General features: G+C 36.7%; 1 protein-coding gene across 1 annotated transcript in view; it reads left to right on the top strand.

Annotated features, from left to right (window-relative positions):
- AGPS (alkylglycerone phosphate synthase) overlaps positions 1 to 21,419 on the top strand; it is a 130,719-nt gene that overhangs the window by 102,847 nt on the left and 6,453 nt on the right. The window contains exons 18-19 of the mRNA XM_027556969.1: positions 2,415 to 2,514; positions 6,053 to 6,110. Of these exons, the coding sequence (XP_027412770.1) occupies positions 2,415 to 2,514; positions 6,053 to 6,110 (158 nt within the window). The remainder of the gene's footprint in view (positions 1 to 2,414; positions 2,515 to 6,052; positions 6,111 to 21,419) is intronic.

Genomic DNA, 21,419 nt, shown 5'->3' with positions numbered 1-21,419 from the left:
CAAAAGTCATTTATTAATAGTAAAACTTAAAGCATTTAAAATAACAGGGTGTATTCTTGTCAGGTTGAGAATTTTTTATTCTTCTGTTATGTCAAGCCTCAGCTTAACAGATATCCTTTGTTCGTTCTTCTGCCCTTCTTCCCTGTTCAGCATCTCTTGACATCTCCCCTTCCATTATGAGACTACCATTGCGATGAACTACTACTTACTGAAAGTGACTGGGAAGTAAAATATTCTGTCTTTAGGACACCTTCTATAACAACACTTACATCTAGGTTCTTTAAATGGTACTCATAAGGCCTAAGGATCTTCATTATGTATTGTACTGCAGGTGGATAGAATTGTTATATATGTATTCTAAATTGATCATATGTCATTTATTATGTGGCTTTTTTTTTAAGGATTTTCTGATAAAAGCCAAATGCTTTAGCTTCTATGATTATCTTATAAAACCAAAGTTTAGAATGTGCAAAGTCTAAGTTAATTGAGTGTTTTACTAAATAGGAGTTTTAAATATAGTTTTAATAGCACATACTTGATTAAACTAACATTTAAGTAGAGTTTAATTTTAGTTGAGTTTGATTTGGGCTGATTAACAGTGGCTAAGGAGATTATTTTGTGTTGAGTGTGAATGCTTGAATGTGTGAGATGAACTTTTTAAATCATTTTTTAAAAAGCTATTCTGAAATTAATTTAAATAGTTGTAGATTTCATTGAAATCAAAGATTCTAAGGAAAAGAATTCAGCTGTAGCATGCATTTACTGATTTTACTTCATTTCTGTCTTTTAAAAATTATTTTGTGTATTGGAATTCTAATCCTAAATTTTCTGAATAAATTTTGTAGGAAGAAATTACTAGCCAGTGAGTCTAACATAAGTACAGTACTTTGAAAAGTATATAGCGCACTTTTTTTTTTTTTTTTAGAAATTAAAGAATAATATAACAACTTTGGCAGCAACACTATCTCTTGTTCAGATGATTTTGGAAGACATTAGTATTTAAGTGTCTTAAGTGATAGAACTGAGCTGTTAATAGGTTTTAGTTCTAAGTCATTTTCTGAAATGGTCCCAAATTAAGGGTTTTCAAAAAATGTTGTCATTTCTACTTTGTTTGAGATTCTCATCAATCAAGCTTTACTGTAATTTTAGAAGCCTGCCTCTCTATTGAAAACTGAATTGTGTACTATAGATCTCGGGTTTGTGGGAAGGTGGCAGTGTTCTACTAGTATTAATTATATTTTCTGTTTATTGATGTTGATGATTCTCACGTGAGTGATACGTATTCTCTAATTGCTGTAAACTCATTTCATTCTATGTTCTTTAAACGTGGTCATCTGTAGTGATAGTGCCCTTGTGGTTAACGCAGTTCTCCAGCTTGTCTTAAACTTTGTAAATCTGGTGCTTAAAATGTGAACATTCAAGGGATCTTTTTTATGGGTGTGAATTAACACTAGAAGAAAAACACAGCTGGCAAATTGACAGTAGCATTGTTAAACAGTACATTTCTTCTGTTTTCAGGCACCTAACATTTGGCCTAAAAGGCCATTAAATTTTTAGATTAGATTCTGTTTGTATTGTGTAGTAAAAAAGAGTATTTCCTCTATATTTGCTCCTTCTGTTGAATTAAATTCTTTGTGGGAACCTCTGTAAATTGCTTTCAGAGATCTGACTATGATTACCTTAGCTCCCTTTTAAATGCTTCACCTAATTGCATTTTTAAAGCCCAAATATATATCATGTATATGATTTATTAATCTAACATTCTTGATATCTTTTGCAAACACACATACAGCATCCTCAAATATGGGACCTAGAGTATAAACCCTTCAGAGACACTGTCTTAAGGCTTTGTGTCATTCAATTTGTTTTCAAAGTCATTACTAATTTATTAATGTGAACTTGGCGAAGATGCTGTATTTTACCCAATCATTTTTGGTATTTGAACATTTTTCTTGTTTTCTAGTTTTAAGTTCTCATATTTATTTCTCTTAACTTTGAGGAAGTTCAGAAGGCTTTTAAGGGATCACCAAGTTCCATGAGGTCTGTTTTGGAGCTGTCTTTAACTGCAATATACTTTGTAAAAAAAAAAAAAAATTCCTTTCTGAGGAAGTGGAATTTTTGTTTATTTCAGGCCAATTGGAGAAATATTTATATCATCTTAAAATTTTAAAACTTTTTGGGATAACAGTACAGACTTACCAAAAAAAGTTATGAAAATAGTACAAATAGTTCATTGGTATCCTTTATCTAGCAAATCTGTTTATCTGTTTTCCTTCCTGTGGAGTAGGAGGGTAGGTAGAGAATGAGATTATGGATTAAGCAAATCATTCAGAGATACTGCCTCTAAGTTTCTAGATACTGAATCTGGTTTCACTTAAAGCCTTGTGGGGGGTTTTTGTCTGTTTGTTTTTTAGGGTGACACAGACTTACGACGCAGGTGCATGTATCTATTTCTACTTTGCCTTTAACTACAGGGGAATCAGTGATCCACTGACTGTGTTTGAACAAACAGAGGTAATTTTGTGTACATGAATATAGCTCTTATATTCTTTTATTAATTTAAATAAACTTTACTGTCAACTTAAGGATTTTAGTTTGACTCTGTTTAATAACTTGTGGTTTACCTTGGTGATAGCCCATAGAAATGAAAAATGTAAATTTTGCACTGGGTTGAATGCTGAATTAGAAGTCTAAAATGTATATTCCCTACACATACTGTAATCAGTATTCTAAAATTAACATTCTGTGGCCTGTGATTCTTTCATTATTACTTATATAATACCTGATTAAATTAAATAAGACTATGAAAGTGAAAGTGAAGTCTCTCAGTCGTGTCCGACTCTTTTCGACTCCATGGACTGCAGCCTACCAGGCTCCTCTGTCTGTGGGATTTTCCAGGCAAGAATACTGGAACGGGTTGCCATTTCCTTCTCCAGCAGATCTTCCCAATCCAGGGATTGAACCCAGATTTCCCACATTGTAGGCAAAGCTTTACTGTCTGAGCTACCAGGGAAGTCTGATAAAGACTATAGGGATCGTTGATATCGCTCTGGCAGCCCACCCAGCTCTAGATGGTGACTGCTCTAAAACTGCACAGTTTTAGAGGTCAGCAGCTCTAAAACTCTTAGTCGATGTTGCTATAATTTCAGTTTATATTTTAACTGATTTTAATTAAAAAATTAAAGTTATACGTCGGGCTTTAAGGTTCATTTGCTAGCAGTTTCTATTACATTTCTTAAATAGCCTCAAGCTTCTGATTGTTGTCAGGCCTTCTCTTTGATAATCAAGGTTTCTCATGACAAGAATGCCTAGAGTGGAAGAAACAGACTAGAGTGTGGAGGAAGTCGGGGGAGACTGGGCTTGTTAACACCTCAGGCGTCCTCATGTCAACTCTGTATCCTGCCTGCCAAAGGTAGCACCACAAGATGATTTTCAGTGGCACACTGTTAGACCCAAACCACAGACAGGGTTTGGTTGGCTCTCTCTGAGGCCTCCTTTTTTAAAAACTGAAACAAAAAACAGCTTTTCTGAGGTGTAATTGAAATATAGTAAACAGCCTAAAGTGAAGTTGCTCAGTCATGTCTGACTCTTTGCAACCCCATGGACTGTAGCCTATCAGGCTCTTCCATCCATGGGATTTTCCAGGCAAGAGTGCTGGAGTGGATTGCCATTGCCTTCTCCAAAACAGCCTATGAAGTGTGCAGTTTCATGGGTTTTGACATAGGTATGCACCTATGAAATCACCCCCAATCAAAATAATGAGCATATCCATCATCCTCAAAAGTTCGAATCCTCTCGTATCCCTTTAGCCTTTTCAGTTCAGTTCAGTTCAGTTCAGTCGCTTAGTCGTGTCCGACTCTTTGCGACCCCATGAATCACAGCACGCCAGGCCTCCCTGTCCATCACAAACTCCCGGAGTTCACTCAGACTCAAGTCCATCGAGTCAGTGATGCCATCCAGCCATCTCATCCTCTGGCGTCCCCTTCTCCTCCCGCCCCCAATCCCTCCCAGCATCAGAGTCTTTTCCAGTGAGTCAACTCTTCGCATGAGGTGGGCAAAGGACTGGAGTTTCAACTTCAGCATCATTCCTTCCAAAGAAATCCCAGGGCTGATCTCCTTCAGAATGGACTGGTTGGATCTCCTTGCAGTCCAAGGGACTCTCAAGAGTCTTCTCCAACACCACAGTTCAAAAGCATCAATTCTTCGGTGCTCAGCCTTCTTCACAGTCCAACTCTCGCATCCATACATGACCACAGGAAAAACCATAGCCTTGAGCCTTTTAGTGTCTTCGTATTGCCCTCTGGCTACTCAGAGTCCCCTTCCCAATACTATTAATACTATAGAAGTGAAAGTATTCTTTCTTTCCCAAGCCAGTCATTCTCTAAGTGCTCCTGGTTTCAAGTAATTATTGCTTTACTTAAAATAATTTGTTAGAAGATACAGTCTCTTAGAGTAGGGCAAACATAGGTATGATTCATTTGAAAAACCCTAAATCCTAAGTGATGAGGGTTCTTATATGTTGCTTCTCAATGAGATGTCAGTCCTGAAGGGAAGGCTTCCTCTACTGTGGCCTAACTCTGATGGTTTATATACATCCAGGTAATTCTGAGAGGTACGAGGCACTGTAGGGATTTTACCTCATATCTGCCACACATTCATGAGTAATTGAGTGTAGTTCCAGTTACTGTAACCCTTTTTTCACCCTGTACTTCAGCCATTCTGTATTTTGCTTTAAGTCTTTATCTTTCTAACCTTCCTGCTTTATAAGGAGACTAGTTAGAGCCTAACATGTTAGGAGGATAAAACAAGGGTCCACATGCTGCCGCCCCCGCCCCCCCCTTCCTGCACACACACATTTATATATCCAGAAGCCTGGCAAGTTATTTGTCCCAAAGCAAGGACTTCCCAGGTGGTGCTAGTGGTAAAGAATCCGCCTGCCAGTGTAGGAGACACAGGAGGTATGGGTTCAATCCCAAGGTCGGGAAGATTCCCTGGAGGAGGACATGGCAGCCCCCTCCAGTGTTTTTGCCTGGAGAATCCCATGGAAAGAGGAGCCTGGTGAGCTACAGTCCATGGGGTCTCAAAGAGTCGGAGACAGCTGAGCCACTGAGCACACCTTGACCTAACAGATGTTCTCCATCAGAGTTTTTATCATTAATCCCTGATAGTTTTGTAAGTAATCTTGAGTCTGTGTACACTGTATGATATTAGGTGAATAATTTAACCACCTAAGCTTTGTTTTCTTTATCTGTGAAATAGGAATAAAAGTAATTATTCCATATGGCTTTAGTGAAAATAAATGAATTATTGCAGGTAAATTGCTTTTTACTTTTCTGGACATACCATAAGCAGTCAATAAATGTTTGTTGGTATCGTGAGATGTTTACTTCAGAGTAGGGCCTGACTCCTTACAAAACTTTTTAAAATTGTTTTTAATCATTTAGTGCTGCTGAATTCATCATTTTGCCTCTTTTTCTTTTCTAGAGTCTTAAAGTAACAATTGTAGAATTTGTGACTATTCACTAGAAAAAAACTTACAAAGCTAGGTTGCATATTTTAGTTGCTTTTTAAAATACAGTTAATCTAGTAGAAAGACTCTTGAGAGTCCCTTGGACTGCAAGGAAATGCAACCAGTCCATTCTAAAGGAGATCAGTCCTGGGTGTTCTTTGGAAGGACTGATGCTAAAGCTGTAACTCCAGTACTTTGGCCACCTCATGCGAAGAGTTGACTCATTGGAAAAGACCCTGATGCTGGGAGGGATTGAGGGCAGGAGGAGAAGGGGACGACACAGGATGAGATGGCTGAATGGCATCACCGACTCGATGCACATGAGTCTGAGTGAATTCCGGGAGTTGGTGACAGACAGGGAGGCCTGGCGTGCTGTGATTCATGGGGTCGCAAAGAGTCAGACACGACTGAGTGAACTGAATAGAAAAGAAAATTAGACTTCCCGTTTACTATTTAACCCAGAACGTTTGTGCTTCCTTCGAGAGTTGAGTCTTACTCTTTCACTTCAAAGTGATCTATTTGTTGTTTTGTTTCCAAATACAGGCAGCTGCTAGAGAAGAAATCCTCGCTAATGGAGGGAGCCTGTCACATCACCATGGAGGTATTCTTTTTTGAGGGGTAGAATTTCTAATATTCTTACTGTTTAAAATATTTGGTTTGATAAAATGCTGGGACTGTGAGGAATTTGCTAACACTAGAGATCTCATCTTGGAAGTTTTTGTGTCTGTCACTGAGGTCACCTGTGTTGTGGTAGTAACCAGCTGAAGCTTGATTTGACAAGCCTGTCTGTATAACAGGACCTGGTCATTCTTCTGAGTTCTTAGGAACTTAATGTTACCCAGGATAGCCCAGCCAGCCTGGAAGGTATTTGACCATTATAGCCAAAGTTCTTAAGGGGGAAGAAACCTGCATAACTGTTTTTCAGCCAGTATTGGAATGTAGCTGAACGTCAGTTGTATCATATACTGAAGAGCTGTTCTGCCACTCAAAATTCAGCAGATTAATCAAGACAGGATATGAAAAAAATCTTTTTTCAATATTTTAATTCTGTTATAGTATTCCTTTTTGATCATTATAATATTAAGTTACTGGAGAGTTGATCATATCACCAATAAAAATTATGATATGTCTGTCTATGTTACTAGCAGTGTTTTTAATATATAAATTAGTGCCTAGAAAAATAGATATGTGTAGTTTTCTTAGGGAAGTGCATGAAGATAAATGACCACTGATTTGAAAAATTCAACTCCTACTCTGGATTCTCCATATCCCTCTTTTCCTGTTTGATTTTCCATCATAGCGCTTAGCATTGTCTAACATTATAGTTAGCTATCTCCTTCTACTGGAAAGTAGGATCCTCAGTAGGGACTCCTGTTTCATTCCTCCCAGCACCAGAATAGTATTGGCCCCAGCCAGCTCTCCTTACATGTGTGTAAGAAGAGTGAAAGAATTTTGGTAGAAAACATAGTGAGCTCTGGAGAATCTGTATTCAGCCAGGCCTGAAGAAGATTGCTAATGTGGATGAATGAAGTAGAAAAATAGTTCCCAGCATCACTGTATCGATTTACTCTATTATATTCCCCCTACTTTTTCTTACTCTTCACAAATAAATTTCTAACGTAGCTGACTGATAAGCATTAAAGTGAATGAATTGTTCTTGCCCTTCTCTTCCTATTTATTACCTTTTGGTAATGAGATGGAGATTCTAATGGAGATTTCATGTTAGAACGATGAAAATGAAGAAGGGAAGAAACTGCATATTAGAAACCTCTTAAATGGAATTAAAAGCTTTTGACTAAAGGTCTAAACCTAATTTTGGAAATGTAAACATGAGGAATTTCATAAAGGTGCTTAGATTTTTTTGTACCTTTCTTTAAAATGTTCAGGAAACTATATACAGTACTTAAATTTTTTTTTGTATTTTATTTTAGGATGCCACTATATTATTACTATGTAAGCAAACTACATAGTAATTTTACATAGTATCATGAAGTATGTTCTTAATTCTAAATTGATTGAATAGAGGGAGGAAGCAAAATAATTTAGCTATAATTACTTATTTAAAGAAAATTTTTTTTTCCTTTCCAGAGCCAACAGTTTTGCCTTTTGGTAGATGTCAGCAGCCAACAAGTGTACTTTTTCCTTTAAGATAAGAAACTGTAGGATCCTTGTTTGTGATAGTAAATATGAGAGAGGTATAATTCTACAAGAGGGTGAAAATAGCCAAATCTTGTACTGAATAGAAAGAAATAGAGGCTTAATTGTTAGATAATCAGGTTAGGTGAACTAATTTCCTTAATTGTGAGAGGATGGTCTCTGTTTACTCAAGTTTTACAATGCGATAAATTCTACAGAAGTTAGAAGTGACCAAATGAGCTGCAACATTGTAGAGGCCAAACCAATGTTTTTTTTCTCTCACCTATGACACTTTATGCCTTTAGGATCTATGAGGATATTCAGGTCCAGCCAGTGGTGTCTCTATATGAAATGCTGAAAGCCTAATATGGTGGAACGGCTGTCAGTACTTACTCAGATACCCACTAGACGCTGAGAGTTTCTTAGTAGGCTTTAACAGAACCTATGTAAACGTACTTGAAAGAAAAAGAAAATACACACAAATTTAAAATAGTAAAGAGTTAAATAATTCTAGTATAAATTTATTTGAGACAGACTTTATTATTTGTCTAAAGCTATGGTTAATAATTTGTTTATTATTAGTTTATTATATTTATTATTAATTATTGATAATCTGTTATTTAGTCAATGAACACAAATAGAAATTAATTTAAAAGTAGTTGGAAAGATGTAAACGTTAACTAACCAGAAGAACATGATCATTCAATTCTTGATTCCAGAGCAAAAAATATAAATAGCTCCTGGGATATTTTTGATACCAGATATGCCTAATGCTTTTTAACATCGTTGTATCGTTATAAACATTACTTGTCCACGAGACAGTAAGATTTCAAAGAATGGTACTCTTTCTCTTGAAGGATCTTATAGTTCCATAAAGTAAAATATAATAGCATTTCAAAACGCCGCTGATCAAAACTAGTAGGATTATGATATCATCATATTTTAACCAAGATAAGAGTTCCCCTCTTCTTTGAAAAGCACTTAGAAGGTGACTTTAATAAACATGTAAATGCTGTAGATGTTAAAACATCAAAGGGGAGGGAGATGAAATAGGGAAAGGAATTAACGTTTGTAAAGCATTTGCTAGGTGCTCTGCTTGACAGTCTCTTTTAATCCTGATCAGAATGCTGTGGAATAGATACTGTTCTTGTCTTTCAGATGAAGAAATACTAAGGCTCTGAATGTACAGTAGCTTACTCCAACGTATGAGCAATAATTGTTAGAATTTGAATTTGAACTCAGGGCCTCCTATGTCAGTGTCCTTGTCCTCTGACTTAAGAACCCAAAATAGTGAAAATAGGTCAAAAGCTAAAAAAATTTAAATTGAACGCCTTTGAAAAGAAGCACTTGATTTTAAGAGTGTATGAGAAGAAATACTAAACATCACTGTTTCTCTTTTAAAATAAAATAATAGCTCTGTTTAATTTTGACCCTAAGTTTAGTTGCTGTCCTGCTTTAGATGTTAAACCAGGAATGAATTAATATTTTAATTTCCTTATCATAAATTTTGCATTATTTTCTAAGTTCTTGCACATAAGTCAGTTTGACTTTCTGGTGGTTTTTGTAATTCCTGACTAACGTTTCTAACATTGTCAGTAGCAGGTAATAAAACAAATGCAGGTCAGATCATGTTACAGTAAAGCTCCTGTATAATTTATGTGCATTTTCGGGTTCTAGGTGTATAAGCCTTTATTTGTTGAAGACTCCAAGGTCAATGAAATAGTTTAATTATAGAAATTATTATCTTGAACTTGAATGTAGCAAGGTTCGATTGCATATTAATTTATTGAGAGGTTCTGCTTCATTTAAATAAGGAATCTTTTATTTCTATCACATTTCTCATTTTTTTTTTTCATACAGTCAGAAATATGACTGTGTGGAAACAAATGCTAAACCCCTTTGATTCCTCTATGGCTTAGAAAAAGAAACTAAGTAAGCCTGAACACAGAATATCTTTCATGTGTCCAGGTAAAAAGATGCTTTCCCTTTGCTACCTTGCCTTTTTTAATACTTTTTAAACACAGGCGTGCTCCAGAGTTCAGCCCAGAGCCAGTTTCTTCCTCCGTGTTCCCCTCACTCCCTCAGTGATTACTTCAGTCCCAGGACTGAAAACACTGTCCTTATGCTGATAACTCCCAATACCAGAAGGCATCACCAAAACCACCCTCATTAAATCACTATTTGTTTCCTTCTGGGACAACTGCAGTAGGCTCTTTACTGGTCTGTCTGCCTCTACGCCTGTTGCTCTGCCGGTATTTCTCTTGCTGTCCAGGTAATCTTTTTTAAACTCATTGTTTTCTTCTCATATTCAAAATAAAACCCAGTGTCCGTATCGGGTTCTTCAAGGGTATACATTGTGTGTTTATCTCTGTCTCTTCTTCTCTTCCTTTTCCCCTATGGCTTTCTTGCTGTTTCTCAGACCTCTCAACCCCTTCCTCTTCAAAGTCCTTTGCTATTTGTTCCATCTCTTTCTGATGGTCTTTCTCTTGTGCCCCCTCCCCCAGATATTTGCATGGTTCACTTTCCCCATCATTTAGATCTCTGATAAAAATGTCACTTTCTTAGAGGCATCTTCCCTATTCTCTTGTAGTTTATGCGTTTCCGTAAACTATTTCCATAAACCATTTGAGTAAGTTCAATGGGGTTACTGACTGTATCTTGTCTGTCACTGTTCCCGAGCCCCTAGAAAAGTGACTGACTATTCTACATAGAAGTAGGTAATCAATGAATATGTTATGTGACTAGTTAAGTGTCTAAGTGCTCACAGAATTTTGGGCAGTTTTGCAGATTCTCAAACATCTGAATTTTTCATTAACATGAATGGCATTAATCTCCTTGCTAATTTAGCTTCAAATGCTTAATAAGCAGGCCTTATTTGGATATAGAGTCGTGCTTAATCACAGAAAGGCTCAGTTTATTCTGTAACATTATTTCTGAGAATGTGTATTAGCAGAGTCAGTTATTTAGTGGAAAAGTAGGGTAAAATAATATGCATTTCTCTATAACTGCCCAACCAGCCATTTTAGTTTCCTTTCTTAGATGGATTATATATGTAAGATTCCATTTAAACTTTGTCTTGAAGCAAATATAAGTTTGAAAGGCTTACAGACAGAGGAGAAAGAACATAGACTTCAGAATCAAATCTGTATTTGACTTTTGGCTCTGTACTTAGCTAGCTGTATCACCTTAGAGAATAAATTCTCTGAACTGCAGTTTTCTCATCTGCAAAATGGGAATAGTACCTACCTCGGATTATTATAAGACTTAAGTGTGATAATGTATGTAAACATCAATGTGTCTTGCATATATAGTAGGTGCTTAAAAAACAATAAACCTTTTAAAAACATAAAAGAAGTAGACAGCACCAAGTGAAACTCTGGTTTGTATACTTAAACCTCTACTGTAACCATTGAAAAAAGGGTTACAGTTTGAAAAAGACCCTTATCAAGGAGTAAGATTGAACAGTTATTTTAATGTTTTCATCTATAACCTATGGTTAGTCTTACTCTATAGGAGGTTCTGTTACCATCTGTATGAAAGCAATAAATTTTCTTCACACTATTGGCTGCAAAATTTGCTATAAAAATGTCTATTTTCATAAATGCTTCTGTGCTTAAAGTTAATCATCTCATTTGTACATTTCAAATATCCCATGCTATTCAGTATAGTTTCCTAGTTTCATTTCAAGCAGAAATCTTTCCATATAAATTTTAAATAGAGTGGGTTTAATTATCCTTCTAAAGTTAATAATAGAGTTCTTGAAAGATCGCTTTTTATATGTGTAGGAAAGGTTTTCCTTAATATGTATCCTGAACTTAAAACTCAAGGCAGCCTCATAGTAGCATCTTTAGTTACTGACCTTCAGGCAGTGTCATGACATTCTCAGTAACATTTTTGAGTTCAAGAATAGAAGGGCTGGGGGTTGGGAGAATATTGATGCAATTTCTCTTAGAGAGTTTGGCCTGTAATTGTGATTAATAACAGTCGCTTTCCCTATCTGGAAACAGACAGGCTGGTTTGTCTGCCTACAATCATGCTGTGATAAATGGAGCTATTTTAACTCTGGTTTTGTGTATCAAAGAAAACAGATGTAGTCTGGAACTGGAGGCTATAGGAAATACAAAGCCTGCTTAACTTAATCTTCATAGCGCTTGTTTTTATAACGGACGAGCTGGTCAGTTTAAACAACAGTGTTTATGTCAGCCATATATTTAATTTCAATTTATGACTTAAGTTTTTAAGTTGTTCATTTGCTAAAATTATACCTAAGTCCTTGTCAGAAAACAAAAAAAAATCTTGATTAAATGTAACCAGTCTTAGTTTAAATATTGAGTCTTTACCTAACCAAACTTATTTCCTATTATTCAGAGAATAATTATGGGGTAGCTGCTCATAGCAGTTTTTGTGGTCTTGACATAATCCAGTAGTGTCACAAACTTTAAAAGTAAAGAGACTACTCAAAGTAATGAGCAAAAGATCAGTTTTGTTAAAAACCTATACTGTGAAATAAAAGACATGAAGATTGTCAAGGTGAATATCACTATTTATAGATGACATGATTGTCTTTGTAGAAAATGCAAAAAAAAAAAAAAATATACAAAAACAAAATCAGCAAGATTGCAGAATATAAGAGCCCCCACCAAGATCAGTTCCATTTTTGTATATTAACAACAGGCATATAGAAACTGCGATTTAGAATGTAGTATCATTTACATTTGCTCCAAAGAAGGCATTTAAATCTAATAAAATATGTATATGCTTATGCGTAAATCTAACAATATATATACTGGATCTATGTTCTGAAAATTTCAGAATGCTGATGAAAAAATGAAAGACCTAAATAAATGGGGAGATATGTTCATGGACTGGTACAACACTGGACATGGAGTCAACATGTCAGTTCTCCCTAGAGTGATCTACCCATTTAATACAGTTCCTATCAAAAATTTGCAGATATTTTTAGTAGATATGAAAGAGATTATTCTAAAATTATATGTTAAGGTAAAGGAAATAAGTAGATGAAAAAAGAACAGCAAGGTCATAGGAATCAATTTATCAGATTTCAAGACTTATAGTCATCAAGACTGTGGTATTGGAGGAGTACTGATCCATACAACAAAGTAGAGAACTGAGAAATAGACCCACATGAATGTGTCCAACCAGTTTTGACAAAGATATAGCAACCAGTGAAGGAAGTATATAGCTTTTTCAACAAATAGTGCTGGAACAATTGGATGGAAATTCATAGGTTAAAAAAAAACCCTTGACCTGAACCTCACACTTTATACTAAAATTGACTCAACATAGATAATAGACTTAAATGTAAAACATAAAATAACAAAACTTCTAGAAAAAACAAAAAGCAAGAGAAAATATTCAAGATCTAAAGTTTGGCAAAGAGTTCTTAGACTGTTCACAAAAAGTACAGTCCATTAAAGGAAAATTTGATAAATTGGATATTGTCAAAATTAAAAATGTTTGCTCTGTGAAGGACTCTGTTAAGTGGATGAAAAGTTAGGCTTTTCATATGTGCAAACCACATATCCAGCAAAAGATCTATGTCTATAAAATATAAAGAACTCTTAAAACTCAATAGTAAAATGCAAACAATTCAATTAGAAAATGGGCAGAAGACATGAAGAATCATTTCCCTGAAGAGGATGCACAGATGACAAATAATTACATGAATAGATGTTCAACATCAGTAACCATTGTTGTTGTTTAGTTGCTAAATCATGTCCAACTCTTTGCAACCCCATGGAATAGAGCCTGACAGGCTCCTCCTGTCTGTGGAATTTTCCAGGCAAGAATACTAGAATGGGTTGCCATTTCCTTCTTCAGGGAATCATCCTGACCCAAGGACCAAACCCATCTCCTGCGCTGGCAGACGGATTCTTTACCATTGAGCCACAAGGGAAACAATAACTATTATGGAAATGCAAATTAAAACCACAAGAGAAACCACTATACACTGATCAGAAAGCTAAAATTAGAAAATAGTGGCAGTGTCAAATGCTGGCAAGGATGTAAAGAAACTAGATAAATCATGTATTACTGTTTGGAATGTAGGGTAGTAACATCATTACATAAAAACAGTTTGCAGTTTCTTATAAAAATCAAACTTGTAACTACCATTCAACCCAACAGTTATGCTCTTGGATGCTTATACCACAGAATTGAAAACTTAAGTTCATGCATAAACCTGTACATGTACATTTACAGCAGATTTACTCATGGTAGTCCCGAACTCGAATCAGCTCAGATGTCCTTCACGATTAAATGGCTAATCAAACTATGGTATATGTGTACCATGGAGTACGATTCAGCAGTAGGAGAAAACAAACCATAAACACATGCAGCAGCTTGGATGAATCTCCAGGAGATTACCCTGACTGAAACAAAGCCAGTCCCCCAAAATTGCATACTGTGTGATAGTGTTTCTATAACATTTTTGAAATAGTGAAATTAGAGAAATAGAGAACACATTAGTGGTTTCCATGAGTTGCTGTAGGACAGGGGTGACTATAAATAGGCAACACAGGGCTCCTTGTGGGGATGTAGATGTTCTGGATCTGGACTATATCAGTGTCAATATGCTGGTTGTGATTTTGGGCTTTTGATAGCTATCAGATGAGTATACCCTTTCCAGTATCAAATCTTTATCAGATTACCATAAGATTGCAGAAGTTTGTTTTGCTCTTTCTTTTTTGTGATTTGCTTTTTCTCACAAAACTTAAAAGTGGAATATAATATTTTTCCACTGAAGCAGTGTTGTAAATAGTGAGATTCTAAGACCAGACTGTAAAAGCCAATTTAATTTCATGATGTAGTTGAACATTTAACTACTTAACTATTTCAACCATGTCACAGTACAGACAGATTTGAGAGCTGACAAAATCTATTGTAAGAATGTATTGATCCTCACATCTTCCTCCCCATGCAGGCTACAGAGGCGCAGTCCCAGGCAGAGGGCAGGGACAGCATCGTGTTTGTCACCTCTTACCTAGTGCTATATATATACCTGTAGTAGCTTCCAGCTTCAGGTGTATTTTCTCAGCCACGAGGAAAGAATAGGTAGCTTGGATAATAACCATTTCTCTTTGGACCTCTAAAGGAACTCTTTATCCTTAGCAGTTTTATGACCAAGACTCTTTTAAGTGGGCTTCCTTGGTGGTTCAGAAGGTAAAGAATCTGCCTGCAGTGCAGGAGACCTGGGTTCGATCCCTGGGTTGGGAAGATCCCCTGGAGGAGGGTATGGCAACCCACTCTAGTATTCTTGCCTGGAGAATTCCAATGGACAGAGGAACCTGGCGGGCTACAGTCCGTGGGGTCGCTAAGGGTCGGACATGACTGAGCGACTAAATACAGCACACAGCACAGTACTCTTTTAAGTACTAGATGTTTGTTAATCTCAGAATACCTCTACTATATTATTACATTGTTATAGACTCATTAGCTTTTCGTAGCTATTTTTTCAGGTGATTAGCAATGAATCCTAATAGGTATTTTCAAGTGTAAGATCTGTTAAAAGTGACTTTGCTGCTGCTGCTAAGTCGCTTCAGTTGTGTCTGACTCTGTGCGACCCCAGAGACAGCAGCCCACCAGCCTCCCCTGTCCCTGGGATTCTCCAGGCAAGAACACTGGAGTGGGTTGCCGTTTCCTTCTCCAATGCAGGAAAGTGAAAAGTGAAAGTGAAGTCGCTCAGCTGTGTCCGACTCTTAGCCACCCCATGGACTGTGGCCCACCAGGCTCCTCCGTCCATGGGATTTTCCAGGCGAGAGTGCTGGAGTGGGGTGCCATTGCCTTCTCCGAAAAGTGACTTTAGATAAAGTTAATTTTTAATAATCTGTGTTGTGTAACACAAAAACTACTAGGGCATTTGTGGCTATTTAAATTTAAATTAAAATGAAATAAAATTAAAACTTTATTTCCTCATTTGCAATAGCCACCTTTCAAGTGCTTAATATCCACATGTGACTAGGAGCCACTGAGGTAAGCACTACAGATGTAGAACATTACTGTTATCACAGAAAATTATATTGAGCAGTGCTGTGAAGCTTTATTTCATACATATTTTCACACATTGGCTGGGAAAATGACCCAAAAATATGACTTAAATTTTTTTTCAGTAGAAATTACATTCAGGTCTTTAGGAGTTAAGTTCTAAAATAAACTAGCATTTGTCATTAATGGCAGGTTTTCTGAGTATAACTTCTGTCTACTCTACCACTTTTTCCAGAATTTCTTTCAGTTTGGTGAAGTGAAAATCACTCAGTCGTGTCCGACTCTTTGTGACCCCATGGACTAAGTCCATGAAGTTCTCCAGCCCAGAATACTGGAGTTGGTAGCCTCACTTTAGTCAGTATCCTCAAATTTAAAACGAGGTCACCTTACAATAGCAGGAGCCATTTACTTCTAATTCAGTTGATTGTAGCAGTGAAGATATGTTTGCTTTTATGGAAATTATTTGGGCTCCTGGGAGATGGACCTTTGGAAATATATGGTCCAAAATTTCCTGATCTTGGCACTGTTGACATTTTGGCTAGATAATTCTTTGTTGTGGGGGCTGTCCTATGCATTGTAGTATGTTTAGCAGCATCCCTGGCCTCTACCCACTAGATTCTGGTAATATTGTCCAAATTACGACAACCAAAAATGTCTCTGCTGCTGCTGCTGCTGCTAAGTCGCTTCATTTGTGTCCGACTCTGTGTGACCCCATAGACAGCAGACCACCAGGCTCCCCTGTCCCTGGGGTTCTCAAGGCAAGAACACTGGAGTGGGTTGCCATTTCCTTCTCCAATGCATGAAAGTGAAAAGTGAAAGTGAAGTCGCTCAGTCATGTCTGACTCTTAGTGACCCCATAGACTGTAGCCCACCAGGCTCCTCTGTCCATGGGATTTTCCAGGCAAGAGTACTGGAATGGGGTGCCATTGCCATCTCCAAAAAATGTCTCTAGACGTTGCTAAATGTCCCTTGTGTTGCAAAATTGTCTCTATTGAGAACTGTTGATATAGTCCAAAGGCTCCTAGAGATTTGAAGGAAGAGAGTGAGGTTCTGTGACATTCCTTCTCCTGTCTTAGCTAACGTAGAAGAACTCTTGAGTATATCTAAGAAATAATGTCAGAATATAGAGAATGCAAGGCAGATGAAACCAAAGGAAAGTAAAGAAATCCAGATTGGATATTTGCATCCCTACTCTTTATCTAAAACGGCTTATAGGTAACTGTGGTTCAGTATAGTTTAACTGACATTTTTATTTTTTTATTCTTACTGTGTGGATACGCTGTATTATGGAAAGTGAAAGTGTTAGTCCTTCAGTTGTGTCCAACTCTTTGCTGCCCCATGGACTGTAGCCCACCAGGCTTCTCTGTCCATGGAATTCTCCAGGTAAGAGTACTGGAGTCCCTTCTCTAGGGGATCTTTCTGACCCAGGGATCAAAGCTGGGTCTTCCACATTGCAGGCAGATTAGATTCTTCACTGTCTCAGCCACCAGAGAAGCCCTGTATTATGGAACAGGACTACAAAAATGAATAAAACATGACCCTTCAAGGAACATGTGATGTTTTCTATCCTTTTCTGCCCTTATCATGTTATTTGGTCTGCTTACTTGCTTTCTAACTGCCACTTGGTTTACATTTTGAGCTTGTCAATCCATCTTCTGGGGACACAGAACAGAATTAACACTTGATTGTGTTCTGAAGACAGATTGAATCCAACTCTTGTGTTCTGCTTTCATCTTGGTCATTCCGATTTTCTTCCTGTTTCATAATCTCTAAAGACCTATTCAAGGATCTGTAAGATCTTAGAGCTGCTCTATAAACTGCACAGATAAAACCTTAGCATAGAGAAAAATGACATTTAAAAATATTTAATAAGAATCTTATACCAGATTTTTTAATTGCTTTGTTAAAAGTCCATGGTATCTATGAATTTTTCATCTTGATATTAGAAGTATCATTAGTAGTAGAAAAATAAATCAGATGACTTTAATAAAGAAATCAAACATGACTTTAAGTATCCACTAAACATTAAATCAGGGCTTCCCAGGTGGCTCAGTGGTAGAGAATCCACCTGCCATTGCAGGAGATGCAGGTTCTGTCTTTGGGTTGGGAAGCTCCCTGGAGGAGGAAATCGTAACCCGTTTCTAAATGAAGAGCCCATTTTGTCATTTTTCTTGCCTGAAAAATCCCATGGACAGAGGATCCTGGTGGGCTACAGTCCAGAGGAACTTGGTAGGCTATAGTCCATGGGGTTACAAAGAGTCAGACATGACTGAGCATAAGCATTAAATTAGAATCGTGGATAGTCATAGTCTCATCTCATGTGTCTTTAAAAGCTGGATATTAGTATCCCTCAGTTGGAGATCTGTTACTTACTTTCAACACGTACCAAAATCCAACACATAGACACACACACGAATGCCTTATAGTACAAGCAAATGAACAACTAAGTCCTCTTTTCTACCCCACATCACTCCCTCCCAAAGAAATATCCTCATCATCAAATCACCAGATTCTCCAAAAAGCCAGAAGTTTCTTGGGGCCAGAGCTTCATCTGACAAGGGGTCAGTGTCCCTTTAGCACTAGTTCCTTACATAATCCACTAGTAGATTGGTTGGATTAATGAAATCTTATACAAAGTCAGTGCTTAGATCACTCATACAAGCGGCTAAATATAGAGTTTCTTTTTTAAATGCCCTATGCTGCTAAGTCGCTTCAGTCGTGTCCGACCCTGTGCGACCCCATAGACGGCAGCTAACCAGGCTCCCCCATCCCTGGGATTCTCCAGGCAAAAACACTGGATTGGGTTGCCATTTCCTTCTCCAATGACCTATAGAATAGTGTTAAAAAGATGCTTAAACTAGAGCTTTCAAAATACAGTTGTTAGAATAATGGTTACGTACTTTTAACTGGCTAAATTCTGATTCTAGGCTTTGGCTTCAATAATCTTCTAAAAGTTCAGCCCATTTCATAATTTTAAACATAAGTGTATAATAGATCTTTTCAACCTTGTAATCAACTCCATAATTCAAAAGTTTTTAATTTAGCTGAAAAGAATTCTGACTAGCAGACACTAGATGTGTCCCTTTTAAGATGAGATTATTTGGTAGTTTCTGCTAATTCTTTTGCCCCCTCCAAATAATTTTTGGTGGCTAGACTGGCCACCGTGTCCACACATTCCACGCACGACTCCCATTACCTGTCCCCCTTGTATACAGGTCAGTTCATTCTTTTCTGTTGATTTCCACACAAAGTATATTCTTTCTTGGAGCTGTTAACATCCAGAGGGGACTGTTGAGCCTATGATTTCAAAGATTATCCGCAAAAGCTTCTATTTTCTCTGTTCCAAAAGTATAATTATTAATATGTACTGTATATTGTGGAAAAAACACAAAATATTTATTTTATTCTGTCTGTATTTATGAGAAATTCTTAAAAAAGTGAATTCCACTCTTCATTAAGCAGAAAAAGAATTTCCTCCCATTATTTTTCTGGACTGTTTATTATTTGGCTGGCTTATGATTTTTGTATCTTTAAAAATATATTTAAGACTCTTAAATACCTGACTTGAGCACTCTGAACATTGAATATATAGAAAAAATGTGAATTGTGGAATACAGGGTCTTTTTCTTATGTTGAGAAGTGGTGGGCTTGGCTTTTTCTAGCTCACTGTTAGCTCTCAAGCTAGGTTTATACTTCTAGAGAATCAGAACTCAAAGGGATGTATTTGAGTCAGTAGTCATGAATACCCCCACACATCAGATAATCTCGGTCTAGAAAGAGGAATAAGCTTCATGTAGTGTGAATGTACACAAGCCTTTTCATGGATAGCTATTCATTCAAGAAATGTTGAAATAGTCTTGACCGTCTATTATTTGCTGTTTTCATTCATCCATTCTCCCCTTTAGTATGGCATGTTGCATAAAGGACAGAGTGTTGTTTCTACCTTTTCTGAAAATGATTCTGTAAATGTTTAAGCAGCTACTGTATAGTTATGCACACACGTGTGTTACATATGTCCAGATCAGTCTAACCAGCTAATTTCTAAAATTCCTAACAATGAAAATAAAGACTGTACAAATGGCATTATTATTGCTGTTGTTTAGCTCTAAAAAATGAAAGTCTTCTACTTTCAAGTGTGATCTCCCCTTTGGGATTAGGGCCTTTGATGTTTCATTGTTGTGTTTTAATTTATTTATTCATCTGAAGCAGCCAGAGAAGAAGGTTCTCTAGAATTTTATGAAGACTATTTCCCATAATCTCTTATTATAAATGCTCATTAAGCATTTCTGCTTAAGCTCTATTTTTCATTTGTACATTTATCCTGTAGTGTAGTTGACTTAAATTGTTAAGCAAAACCAAAAAAATTTCTCATCCCTTTAATTGCATAAATTGTGATTTCTGACTTCAGTATAAATTTTCTTATCACTAACAGAAGAAGCTCACAGACCTCTGCCATCAGATCATCAGGGGGTTAAATTCTTTTATCAGATATGGTTATGAGGGGCCATAGCTATGCTGCCTGTACTGCCTTTCTTTCTTTTCTACTTTCTAGTTCACTAATCAAATGTATGTTAGATTGATTATTGTAAAAGTATAAACCATAGAAAATTTGACAAGATAGATGTGTAAATTATCCTTCTGACAGAACTAATGATGCACTCCAAGCACCTTCTGTTTTCCAGCGCTTGGTGAGTGACTTCATTAAATATGCAATGGCAGTTGGGTGGCTTCTCAGATGATGGTTCAGTTCCTTGTGGAATTGCATTATTACTAGAGGTGTAAAACCAGGCAGACAAGCTAGCTGTTGGGCATCCTGCTGAGGTTCTAATGTGCTCCATCTTGTTGGAGCAGTTGTTTGCAGTCTTTTCAGGACAATTACATCCATAACCACAGGACACATTCAGTGAAACTATATTACAGATAACAGTGGAGACTGGCATTGAGTGCTTTTCACCCCACTCTCCTGAGTTGCCTCAGTGTCGGTGGCTTAAAATAATGACACTTTTACTACTCACAGAGTAGGTTTGTTTTCTTTTTAATACCCTGGAGCAAATTTGGAAATAACTGATTTGTAACTTTAAGTGTTAAAATCATCCGATATTTGAGGTGAAAAGATCCTATAGATTCTAATCCCTTTGCAGATGAGAAAACTCAGGCTGAGGCATTGTGATGAGTTGTCAGGGATAAGGACCTGGTAGGACATCTTTCAGGTGGCAGAGATTGCATGAGTAGGAATTTGTATGTTCAGCTTCTGATTTTAAAACTCTTTTAAACAGAATTTTTCTTTTGAATTTAAGATTTTTTTCTCCTGCTGTAGAGCATTTTCCGTCATCTTAATACCAGCAGTACTTTTTTATTTCCAGAAGCCAAGCAGAATATTTTGCTTTCTGAGAATGTCATGCTATTTATTATTTTAATGACGATTGTTTCCTGGAAAACTAGACAGAAAAGATGGTTTGATTTGAGCTTAAAATGGTATTTAAGATTTCCAGAAGGCAGATACTATGGTGTATCACTGCAGCCTGATAAATGGGAGTGCATTTTAGAATGACAGGCTGAATGCTTTAATGAAAGAAGCTTTCCCATTTTAGTTGGCCAATTAAATCATTGTTGATGACTTAGATCATTAATGAACATTTGTGGAAAATGACCATTTGAATTCAATTATTGCAATAATACATTTGACAAGTACTGACCACAAATAATCTAGCCATAAATAAGGTTTATCCATTTTTCCACTGAGAAGTCAGCATCTTGCTTTGCCTTTTAA

The sequence above is a fragment of the Bos indicus x Bos taurus genome, chromosome 2 (genome assembly GCF_003369695.1).
Source record: "Bos indicus x Bos taurus breed Angus x Brahman F1 hybrid chromosome 2, Bos_hybrid_MaternalHap_v2.0, whole genome shotgun sequence".
NCBI lineage: Eukaryota > Metazoa > Chordata > Mammalia > Artiodactyla > Bovidae > Bos > Bos indicus x Bos taurus.
This window is presented reverse-complemented; position numbering and strand designations above follow the sequence as displayed.